Source organism: Strongylocentrotus purpuratus, unplaced genomic scaffold (assembly GCF_000002235.5).
Source record: "Strongylocentrotus purpuratus isolate Spur 01 unplaced genomic scaffold, Spur_5.0 spur5_contig_869, whole genome shotgun sequence".
Lineage (NCBI taxonomy): Eukaryota > Metazoa > Echinodermata > Echinoidea > Camarodonta > Strongylocentrotidae > Strongylocentrotus > Strongylocentrotus purpuratus.
Window position 1 is genome coordinate 272,103 of NW_022145578.1, and position 12,858 is coordinate 284,960.

Here is a 12,858-nt window from a genome sequence, read left to right on the forward strand (position 1 = left end):
CTTCAGCGGCGACCGAGCAATGCCCTAAAACCGAGCGGTACCTGGGCGGCCGCCGCTCGGTGGCCGGGCAGCCGCCGGGCAGAATTGGTTAAAAACTCGCCGCTCGGCCGCCGAGCAGGCTACTTTTGGGTAATGTGACCATAGCATAAACGGAGAGGGTGATAAAGAGGGAGAGAGGACAAAGCAGAGCGATCGAAGCAGAGAGATAAACAGACAAAACTTCAGACTTAAAGGGACAGAACAAAAGCAAAGGCCACAGAGCGATGGAGAGAAATTACCATTGTCCTGTATCGATGAAGCGAGAGCCTGAGTGGTCATTTTCCCACGTTTTATACATGTACCTTCCAATAAATGTTCAATATAAATGTACTTCCAGTGATACTCTCTGGTGTTCTGATTGATATTAAAGAACAAGATCGATATGACAAATGCTGAAATTAAGGTTAGTGAGGTTTTTATCGTCGTAAGAAATTATGTAAGTCTGCAAACTTGTAAATGTAGAATATGCTGTATATTTCACTGACAATGATATGTGTATGGTCACAGTAAAAGTTTGGTCATTCCATGTAGTTTGACAACGATTATTTTGTATGAGTTCAATGCATTGAAAAGCTGTTGGATTAGTTTGTGTTTCGCGACAACTCTCTTGTTGTACAGTAAGTTTGGAAGAGCCGGCTGGTACAAACTATGATGGTTGGAAACTGCAGAGAGTGAGAGAGAGAGAGAGAGGGGGGGGGGGGGGGGGGGTGGTGGTAAGAATATTGATGTCATGTATACAATCAACATGACCAATCGGCTGAATCTAGGATAACTACTGCTATAAGTGTATAGTATACAAATATACACTGTCTTGAGAGGTTCTGGTTAAAACTATACGCAAGAGGTGACTCTAATAGTAATATTTGCTGAGAGGGGCAGCCCCGAAGCAAATGGTACTTTTGGAGTCACCGAGGCCCATAGTTTTAACATGCAGTACCTCGAATAGAAGGCATGGTATATTCGTTTTATATCCTGCATCAAAAAATTATTTTATAAAAAAAAAAAATTAAAAAAAACAACATTTTTGGGAAGAAAAAATTTTTAGAACAAAAAAATGTAAATATGAGAAGAAAAAAAACAACAACATTTTTTTCAACTCCCAAATAGTACTTTCATATATTATAGTACTTTCTAAAAATAGTTCAAATATTTCTGGTCATGTGACGAGCTCTCAACCAATCAAAAGCCAACAAATTCTGATGCAGGATATAATTACTACTAGTTGTGAAATAGAGCGACAGACATTTTTTTATAAGATGACTATTATTGATACCTTATATAATAAAGCCGCCCCTGCCTTTTCCTGTTGAACCGTAATGATTATTGTTTCTAGTAAGGCTTTTGTCGTATACTTATTGCTCGGAGCCTCAGTTTGCATTGCTGAACACAAATGTGAACGTGTTGAGAGCCAGATAGGCGTTACATGTATCTCTATGAGGCAATATTATTTCAAACATCATTTTATCCTCTCATTACCAGCTGGTCGGCGATTTCCATACAATCACGCCATGGATGATATCATGATCGATGAGGGCGACGATGTCGGTGAAAATTGCGAAGTGTTGACGATCAGGAGAACGAAGGCCGCCGATCGCGACGATGAGACGCTGGTGGGTATAGGATGGAGGGTCTTTGGGTTGACTATCTTCACACTTATTACCGTGATGCAAGTTATCCAGGAGTAAGTTTGATTTCCTTATACCCCATTCATATTGACGAGACCAACAACGGACCGAACAAACAATCACATTACCACGAATGACTATGAATTGGTTGGTTCGGAGTGGGTTCGGAGTGGGTTCGGAGTGGGTTCGGAGTGGCTTGTGTGACTGCGGTACCACACAATTCATTGGCAAGAGGAATTTCTCTCTTTCTCTCTCTCTCTCTCTCTCTCTCTCTCTTTTTCTCATGACACACAATTAGCAATTTGTGAGCTTGTATAAATTATACCCAAACAATTATAGCTACTGGCATGTTGCTATTCAGATATCAACACCACTCGAAAGGAAAGAATAAAAAGAGCTTCGTACAAAGTAGCTCAGATTTACAAAGACCTATCATTGACATAATCCTGAATATTATGTATCATGCTAAATGGAAGAAGAAAAATGTTATACACAGACATCTTGATGAACAGTTACTAGGTGAAATCTGTTCATCGTGTTAAATAAAACGATATTAAAATTAAACTATCACGGATATACCAATCAGTTTTATTGACCGATATCATTGTCATTGAACGATGCTGTATATAGGGTGTTTGAACTTTGGAAGAAAGTACCTTTAAATGTTAAAAAACTGTCAAACTGTTAACCAACTAAAAACTTGTCTTAAAGGCCCACTGTACTACTTGTAGCTACTTGCTCCCTCTATATAGAAAACAATGCCTAATCGGTGACAATTGGCCCCCCTAGATCCTCTTTTCTTATGTTAATTGAGAGCTGAGTTGATGAGATAGCCACCTGTCAGTGACCTTCCTGGTTGGTCTAATCACTCCTAGCCGAACTAGTACAGATGGGCATTAAGACACATTTATTCAAATTTGCTTTTGATGATTAACTTACTCTGTTCACATTAATGTATATTTCATATGTATTGTAATTTGTAGATTTATTTTCACTTTTTTGTTCTGTTTGATAATTTGTATGTAATTGTTTATCATTGTATTTTGTTTGTTATTATAGCGCTTAGAGACTTCGGTGGTAAGCGCTTTATAAGCACCGTTTTTATATATATTTTTTTTAATTTGGAATGTTAATTCAAGAACCCTTATATAATCAGGTACCTTCTTGTTGTAACAATATTTGGAATGGCTGAAGAATTAAAGTTCGGAGAAACAGAATGTCAGGTGATCAACGGAACAGCAGCACGTGACTATATTGGTGATCTCAACATGACCGGGGAGGAATTGTGCGCTGAGGCAGGAAGGTAGGATCGAATTTAAAGGAACTTATTTATTCGTCTGTCATTGTAATAAAGAATTCTTCTTCCATTGATTTAATGGGGGAAAAGACAACTCATGACAGAGTTAACATAACAATGAATAGGTGTGTTGTAACTATTTATTTCATATGAAACATGGTGACATTGTAGATCAATATTTTGCTTTACAAAGCAAAAATATGAAGGACTTGACAAATTTTATGAAAGCATATACATATGAAAATAGAAGAGATTTTAATGCACAGTAAATTAAAAAGTTCTACCAAATACGTCAAAGTAAATTCCTCACTTGTGATTCATACATAGATTCAGAGATTGCAACTTTCAAACATTCATAACTCCTTATTATGTTTTGTCGAATTTCTTTCTTTTCGTACAACACGAAATGTTACAAAAGTTAGATTGCCCTTTAATTGCGATACCTGACATTTTCCTAATTGTTTCGGGGTAAATGTTTAAAATTAAGGCTTGGCCAACGTGTACGATGGAAACAAACATTAGGTGGTGTCACACAGAGGCCAAAAATCCGGATTTTAGTTATCCTGTTAATTGCTGTCTGTCATCAATTATCCCTTAAAAAATCGTCTAACAAAGCAAGAAAATTCTCCCTTGAAAGGATTTTTCAAGGGATTTTTCAAGGGATTTTTCTGTGTGACACCGCCTTATTATGGAGTAATAACAAATCACTCATTTTCAATCATTCTCATCTTCTTATGTTATCTTATTTTTTATTTATTTTTTTATCTGAAAAGGTGTTCTGAAAACAGCACGTTTTTCTTACCAGATGTATGTGGGGTACGGTACACGGGACGAGGTACACTCTATGACGTATTAGCTGGACCAATAGGCCATTTTCGTAATGTAACCAAATTTAATACATACGTCTTTGTGAAGTGCCTCAATACAAATTATTTCATTCACCTGATAAGAATAATAGTATTTCAATAGACAGAATGCAAACTGCATACATTAGTTGTTGTCAGGTTGGACAAGCGTTATGGCTTGACCTACCTAGCAACACTTAATATATGCAGTTGCATTCTGACTATTGAAATACTATTATTCCTATCAGGTGAATGAAATAATTTGTATTGAGGCACTTCACAAACACTTATGCATTAGATTTGGTTACATTACGAAAATGGCCTATTTACCTCATCATACACGGAATTACAACTGTGCCACTTATAGGCTTGGTTCAAGGACTTTCCATGAGGGCACCGTTATCCATTGCAATGTTTACTGTGTTGTGGACACTCTGTACCCTGCTTACAGCCTTTGTTAACGACTACTGGGCCGTCGCCTTGCTCCGGTTCCTATTTGGCATATTGTAAGAAATTAGCCTTACATCATTTATTAAATTTCCTATTTAACTAAACAAAAGTAATTATATTGCAAGGGGTCACACAATATAAAAAATAGCGCTCACCGTAGTCATATATAACAATTAAAAACAAAAACATGACAGCAACAACAGCAACTCTACCAACCCCCCCCCCCCCACACACACACACACACACACACACACACGCATACACCACTGTCACCATCATGTAGTCATTCCCACCACCACTACCCCCATCATCACCATAACCACGACCACCACAACCACCATAACCGTGACTACGTTCACAACTATATCCCTGTCACCACCACCATCATTAATTACCCACTACTATCCTTACCACCACCGCCATCACCACCACCACCACCACCATACCTGACCACCACCACCACCCTACCATCACCACCCTTACCGCCTCCACAATGATCATCATCATCATCATCATCATCATCATCACCGCCTCCACCGTCGCAGCCACTATCACCAACAACACCATCACCATCTCGACCCCCAAATGTACGATTAATATCCCGTTTTGCCGCAAATAATGTTACGAAAGAGAAGAAAATATCTATTGGTTGTTTAAGTGAAATGAGTCAATAAGCCCAAAGGCATCATTATCAATTATAAATTACTTCAAACTGTTAACACATTCAGAAAGTATTTAAACAATACAGTAGTATTCCAGATTTCTTGTAGCTGTAATCCTATTATTATAAGCGCTTTTTTTTGTTTAATTTACTTTTTTAGCTTTTTCTCTTGTATATATTGTTGATATTTCTCTCATTTTTCTTGTTTAACTCCATTTTGCTCTTGCCACTATTGTACATTTTCTGTTGTTGTAAGTTTTCTTTATTCCTGTACTATATTTTAATATATTTACATGTATTTTATGTCTATAGGGACCCCTCTGTAAAACATCGTTTTTATGGAAACATCGCTAAGTAGGGCCATCCCTCCGTCTTCCTTTTATTAGTTTGTCTTTATGATTGTAATTGTATATATAATATTTTTTTTTTTTTTAATTGACGGAAAATAAAAACAATACAATAAAATACAATCATCTTGATCACAAGATGTACATGTATCATTCAAATTTGAATAAAGACTCAGAGGGACGACGGGAAAATAAAGGGGAAGTCCAATCACTTTTTCTTCTTTCAATTTTGACTTGAGAGTACATTTTCTTTACAGCACCGGCCCTATCAATTCGCTGAAAATTGCTTACCTCGCCCATATCTTTCCAACGGTAAGTGAGTCTGTCATCTGGCATCACTATGGAAATTGGCGACGTCGTGAATTTTATCTCCAATTATTCACGACGAAATTGACGATATCGTGAATTTCGTCGCCAATTTCGTCGTGAATAATTCGCGATTTCGTCTATTCGCGATGTCCCTTCCAGGCACGTAGCCAGAGTTTGATGTTTGATGGGGGGACGGGGGGGGGGGGGGGGGCACATACACGTAATCGGTCGAGGTAAAAAGGGGTCTAAAAAAGTTCCACCGATCTTGGAATTGTTTGGGGGGCACGTGCCCCCCCCCCCCCATGCCCCCTCGTGGCTACGTGCCTTCAGTCCCTTCAGGACCACCATACATCACAGTACACCAATCCATGTCTGGTGCAGATGTGTTTACTTGGCTAGGAAGCTATGGACAGTTTAGGCCTTCTCTCCAATTAATGTACAGTAGAAGTCCACTGATGGGGGTCATCATGTTTAATAAGGGATCACTTCGTCTGGAGTGGAATCCACTACTTGGGGGTGTATTTTACTCCAAAATACAGTAAGGGAAATTTTTAAGGGATCCATATTATTACTGTCAAGTGTCAACAGTATACATGTTCCCATACTGTGCAATATGTCATAATTTGCCTCCACCGTAAGTCATGCAGTCCCAGTCCCACGGGACATTGACCTATTTCTGTTGTTACTGTTGTGTTCGTCGCTGCCGTTGTTGTTTTTTTTTGTTCCACCTCCGCTAAAAAATAATGACGATTTGAAAGTTGAATTCTTGTTTCTGGCACCCTTTACCGACAGGAAGTACACACCATCGTCTTTGGTATTTCACACTACGGAAACGCGTTGGGATTTGGCGCCTCCTTTCTTTTTGTCAACGTGACGAACAGCCTCGTTTGGAGATGGTGTTATATAATTTGTGGAGCCGCGGGTCTGTTCCTCGCCTTAGCATCATGTTTCATGGCAAATCCAAAAGGACCACGCCCCCATGACAAGGTTTGTTGATTAAAGGGGTGAATAAATTCGTCAATGGCTTAAAATCATTTCCATTATACACCCAAAGCTATTGTTATCTGACCCTGTTTACGACGCGTCGATCGCCCCAAAACGGCAGTTTGTGCATGGCGATCGTAAAAATTCTGGCTACCTTCAAATCAGTAGTGAGCAATAATTTAAAAAAATCTTTTTGACCCTCGAAATTTGAAAATCGCGCCGACCGACAATCCGCTCCGTTGGCGGGGGGGGGGGGGGGGGGGTGATTAAGGAGCATACATTTTTAATCAACACACTACCCCCCCCCTTGAGCAAAAAGAAAAAAACGAGGGGTTTTAACCCCCCCCCCCCCCCCCCCCCCCCCCCCCCCTGCGTACGCGCCTGGCTGCACCGAAATGGGATACCAAGCCGTCTGTTTTTCGCTGTACATTCTCTTGTTGTTTTTCAATTTAGTGCCACATGGTTTGTCTTGCTTATGTAACTGTATATATGTGTTGATAAGTTTTGTTATTTGTTGTTATTTTCTTTTTACTTTATATTCTTGTTACATGACGGAGGAAGAAAAAAAATCACTCAGGAGCTTCTGATCTGAGGGCTTCTTCTTACTTATCTTTTTCTCTAAAGCAAGTGATTTTGCTCATTTTGTAATTAAACGTGCTTAACTGATAAGACTGATATTAGTAATGTCACGTTGTCGCGAATCATGGACATCGTATTTTTTGTTCCCATCTTCAGATAAACAGCGTGGTATCGTCATGGAAACAGCAGCGCTCCAGTTTGAGACAGATAGCATGGCCATGTGTAATGTGCGTTATCCTGAGCTTCACAGCGAGTGTTTCAGCGACCTTCGTCGGATCCTACAACATCACTATCTATCTGGCGGAGTACTTTCCAGAGTTTGATGTCAGTGTGATAGGTTTGATTACAATAGTCGCAGGCTTCATTGGTTCCATCTTTGGCGGGTGGATGGGTGATCGTCTGCGGAAGATTTCTGGAATACGTGCGAGAATTGGACTCTGCATTGTTCTGCAGGTAAATTATAACGGCATAAACTATCTGTACACCCCTCCCCCCCCCCCGTCCCTCCCGGTCCCTCCCTCTCCCTTCTTCCCCCTGCCTCTAAAGAGGGAAAATTACCACATGTTCAATATATGTCTGGTCAGTTCCAAACGTTACTGAATGACATTTCCATAGAATTTTGGAAGAAGAAAAAATACAGTTCAATAAATACTGTAATAAGTTGATTAAAGGAGAATTAACCCCAAAGAATACGTGTGGGTATTCTGATAAACGAGATGAGTTCCTGCCTTTTGATGTACAATAAATATTACGAACGTGCAAAACAATGACTGTCTACATCGTTCCGTAACGTACTTATATAAAATTCATTATTGAATTATTTTGATGAATGGTTGATAACAAACCCATTATGTTGTGAGAAAACCTCCTATCAGTTAATATACCATAATTATCGTCAAGTTGTAGATTTTTAAAAGCAAAATGTCTATAATATTCAAAAATGGAGAATTCTCTGGAAATCGAATACCGCAACGCTTGGGATTGACCTTCTCAAGACACCTGGGGGCAGGGGCGTCGCCAAAGGGGGATGTGTGGGGGGGGGGTGGGTGCGACACCCCCCATCTCTCAGGATTTTGTCGGTAAAATTGCGCTGCCGTCGGGAAAAAGAGAAAAGGGGGAGGGAAAAAAGAGAGGGAAAGGGAAAGAAAGGAAAAAGAAAGGAAAAGGAAAGAAAGAAAGGAAAAGAAAGGAAAGAAAGGAAAAGAAAGAAAGAAAAGAGAAGAAGGAGAGAGAGAGAAAAGAAAAAGAGGGAGGAGAGGAAAGAAAGGGAAAAAAAGAAAAGAAAGAAAAGGAAAAAAAAAAAAAAAGAGTAAAAGAGAAACAAAAGAAACGGGGGATGAAGAGAGGAGAGAGAGGGGAGGTAAGAGCCTGAGAGAAGAGGAGTGGGAGTAAAAGAGAGAAGGGGGTTGTTGGGTGGAGTCGTCTCGTCGAGGGAGCAAGAAAGACACGGTCAAATATGTTGCTGTGTCGGGTCAGCTGTGTCGGTATTCTTGCTCGATCCTCGTGTACTAATATCAATGCAGAAGTTTGAAGTCGGTGAGATATTGTCGGTCGGCCGACAAGTTTTTTTCCTTACGAACTGTGACTTTTTATCCGCTGTGACGACTTCGAGAGTGACTACAACTACAATACTTGTATTTTCTCGAAGATTCACTTTCCTATAATATCAGCTAAAGAAATCAGAGGTTTAAAATTTTCGGGGATACTAAATTCAAACAAGGTTTAAAGGGATCCGGTAACTTTGTCTGAGATCCTTTAGAAATAATCTTTGATTTAGCTCATGCTGCAATAATTATAAACCTTTAGGTCAGTCAGGAATTCCATGACTTTTACAAGCCGATCGCCTGTCTGATTATCAAGATATTTATGATTGGAATTACAAATTTTGAAAACCTTTCGCCGAACGGTTTTCATAACACTACAGTCTATTGGGGAAAACGAGTATGGTAAAACCGGTCACTCAAAGATTTTTGCTTTTTTGAGGCACTTTTTGATCATTTTGAAGCGAGATTTTTTTAGGGCTTCAATATTACACCACATCACAGACACTGGTAACATGTAGGACCGTGTATCTCAGATTTAACATTGTTAAACGATCCCTTTAAGAGTCAACAACGGTACGACGAATCGTTTTCCTTTCTCTATATTGTGATGAAACGCCAAAGATTGCGCGCTTCGCGCGGAAGGGGAAAACTTAATTTAGACGAGTCGAGAACGGTACAACGAATTGTCTTCTTTCTCTAATAATTTAAGGAAACGTCAAAGCTTCCGCGCTTCGCGCGAGAGGGGGAAACTGAATGCAGACAATATGGCTTATTAAGAGTCGAAACGGTACAACGAATCGTCTTCTTTCTCTAATAATTTAAGGAAACGTCAAAGCTTCCACGCGAAAGAGAAACTTCATTTAGACGAGTGGAGAACGGTACAACGAATCGTCTTATTTCTCTAATAATTTAAGAAATGTCAAAACTTCCGCGCTTAGCGCGGGATGGGAAGCTTCATTCAGACAAGGATTAAGAGTCGAGCACGGTTCAACGAATCGTCTACTTTCTCTAATATTTAATGAAACGCCAAAACCTCCGCGCTTCGCGCGGGAGGGGGAACTGAATTCAGATAAGGATTAAGAGTCGAGAACAGTACACTGAATCGTCTACCCTTTTCTCATAATTTAATGAAACGTCATAGCTTCCGTGCTTCGAGCGGGAGGGGGAAAAACTGAATTCAGATAAGGATTAAGAGTCGAGAACAGTACACTGAATTGTCTGCTTTTCTCATAATTTAATGATACGTCAAGCTCCCGCGCTGTGCGGGAGGGGGAGAAACTGAATTCAGACAAGGATTAACAGTTGAGAACGGTACAGCAAATCGTCTTCTTGTTATAATAATTTAATGAAACGTCAAAGCTTTCGCGCTTCGCGCAAGAGGGGGGGGGGATTCATTCAGACAAGGATTAACAGTCGAGAACGGTACAATAAATCGTCTTCTTTTCCTAATAATTTAAGGTAACGTTTAAGCTTTCGCGCTTCGCGCGGGAGGCCTATCGCCCCACCCCCTAATGAACGCGTTTCGCGCGCTCTTTAAGATATTAACATATAGCTATGATGCTGACTTAGTTGACGAAATAATTCATATATTTATGTCGTCGAGGAAAATGACCATTAGCGCATACGCATGTACTATAGATAGTCCATAGGAAAAATAATTTAGCCTTCGGCCCCGGGTTTATATGGTTAAATTTGTAGATATTGGACATTTAATTTTGTCGGTAATTGATGGCTAGTTTTGTCGGTAATCGTTGGCCTCTACACTCCCCCCCCCCCCCCACTGAAAAGGTCTAGCGACACCCCAGGCTGGGGGTGTTTCACAAAGATCCTAAGTTGAACTTAACTCTAAGTTGGACTTTAATATTATGGAGAGTCATTTGTAGCCTTAAAATAAGGTGAGTTCTGGTAATGCGATTGCATTGTGAAAGAAAAGGTTTGGAATGGATCAGAAAAAGTTGATCATATAGCATGTAAGTATTGGTGTGTACTGCAAGGTTCTGAAGTCATCAAAATCATCATAATTTTGGCCCGGTCTTGGTAAAGTAACAATCACTGTACAAAGAAGATGTATATGGGACAACACAAATGGTGTCGGGGGCTAGTACTACCTTGATTTCCTTATCTTTCTATGCTCATTACTCAGCCAGTATACATTTTCTTCCAAATTGTTAGGCACATGACATTTATTTGTAATCTTGAACATTCAGTGTAAGTTTCGTTAGATTCTGTGAGAATTCATTTTCTTTTTTCTTACCAGAACTCAAGTTTATCTTTAAAAATTCAAGTATTTTAGACTTTTCATTTAAATTCCCCATCAAGAACATGAAATCTCCTTGATAATAGAAAATATGAATGATTTGAATTAACATTTTATGCCTTTTAAAATAACTTTTACAAAATATTTTCAAAGATGCTAACGGCTTTCCATAATGTTTAAGTCCACCTTAGAGATAAGTTCAACTTAGGATCTTTGTGATCAATTTCACCGGAACCTAGTTCTATCGGGTCTTCATCAGTATACTGTTGCCATAGAACATGGAAACAAAATAAGCTTTATTTTAAATGAAAGCGCGTCTTTCCAAACTGTTTTCCATTTTGTACGGTGTTCTAATTCATTTACCAACTAGGCTTCAAGTAGGCATATTGCCGGCATGATTAAAAGAAAGAAAAACACCAAGTGATTGTCAAAGCATTAATCAGTACATCTGTTTGCTTTTTGTGATCTCCAGATTGTCGGGTTCGTTACCGCGACGTTGATTTACCAAACACCTCTCACAGCTTTAGTGATTATACTTTGTATAAACTACTGCTGCTACAGTTGGTTCGCGATTGTCCTTCAAGCCATCCTCTCCGATCTAACTCCACATGATTGCAAGACAGGAGTCTTTGCCATCACCTACTTCTTCACTAACTCCATAGCGGTACTGTTAACCTGGCCGTTACCCCGGTATCATCCATAACGAGCCTGCGAACAGCGATGACAGTGCTAGTTGCAACACTCGTAGGAGTCGGCGTCGTCTTACTATTCATACCCATCGGGTTTCGCTGGTTCCAGATCATACAAAACCGAAACACGAGACTAATCGAAATGAGGACAAAGAAGAGGAGGTAAACGAAAGAACTCCTCTGAAAATTTCATACGACGAAAAAGAAAATTGTTCAGTTTTGATATGAACAGGTTCTGAGGTATTCAAAAAAAATATATTATTTAATATTATTGTAATTTATTTTGGTCATTTTTACATTCTATTAACATTTCTTATTGTTATGATTTATAAATATTATATTTTACTTTAAAAATGATGCACACTTTTAGTTAGTGAATGCCACTCATGTTGAATAAATCTTGATTAAATTTAATCAAATTAACTTAAACAGTGAAGGTGTAGAGGTGGACTAGTGGATGAGTCCCCGGAATGTGGGTAACAAGTTGCGGTTCAAATCCCTGCCACATCATTGATGTCATTTGGCAAGACATTAAACTACGTGTGCAACTGAGCTCTCCCTCCAGGTACACGCTAGAAAGAAATGCCTTTAATGCTGTGGCGCCATAAAATGATACATGTACTTGTATAAAACACAATAGAGTATATCTACTGCACTATGTTAATACATTTACATTTGTTATTTCTCATAACTAGTTTTCATATGAATTTGATTCCCAGTGAGAGATCCAAAGGGAGTTCCTGGAAGGGGGCGTGGGGAGGTTCATGTCCAAAAATGTCCGATATGTAAAAACAAAACAAAGACAGTTTAAAAGAAATTCTTATGTTTTTTTTTTCAGGTGCCTTGTTGACCACAATACTACCCTTCCATCCAAAGATTTTTTTTCCGGGCTGGGGGGGGGGGGTGGGGGGGGGGGGGGGAAACTTTAAACTATAGAACCCAACTTCAAAACAATGGTCTAGAAAAAATATCTGTACATAATAACATAGTGTGCTTATTTTATATTTATAATATTTCTTATCATCATTTCCGTATGTTGTGTATGCCATGACTATGTTTTTCAACTCATAACTACGATAAAATTGTATCATTTTGTTTGTATGAATAAAATAATTTTCTTTATATGTAAACATATACCATGTTAGTATTACTAATTTTAATCACCAATAGTACAATCATAATGAAAATAATAATATTCCGCTTTTATATAGCGCTTAATACAGCTATCTCTA

General features: G+C 39.0%; 1 protein-coding gene across 1 annotated transcript; it reads left to right on the forward strand.

Moving 5' to 3' along the window:
- Positions 1 to 290: 290 nt before the first annotated feature.
- Positions 291 to 12,524, forward strand: LOC755051 (hexuronate transporter). The gene is made up of 9 exons (XM_030976058.1): positions 291 to 442; positions 1,519 to 1,720; positions 2,821 to 2,967; positions 3,735 to 3,825; positions 4,131 to 4,312; positions 5,522 to 5,576; positions 6,366 to 6,560; positions 7,293 to 7,589; positions 11,410 to 12,524. Exons 2-9 carry the CDS (start codon positions 1,548 to 1,550, stop codon positions 11,638 to 11,640), a joined length of 1,371 nt encoding a protein of 456 aa, XP_030831918.1. The 5' UTR covers positions 291 to 442; positions 1,519 to 1,547; the 3' UTR covers positions 11,641 to 12,524.
- Positions 12,525 to 12,858: the final 334 nt, after the last annotated feature.

Coding starts and splice junctions, on each gene's coding strand:
- LOC755051 (XM_030976058.1), top strand. CDS start 1,548: ATGGATGATATCATGATCGATGAGGGCGACGATGTCGGTGAAAATTGC. Junction 3,826..4,130: donor ATGACGTATTAGCTGGACCA/ATAGGCCATTTT, acceptor CGAAAATGGCCT/ATTTACCTCATCATACACGG. Junction 7,590..11,409: donor GACTCTGCATTGTTCTGCAG/GTAAATTATAAC, acceptor TGTGATCTCCAG/ATTGTCGGGTTCGTTACCGC.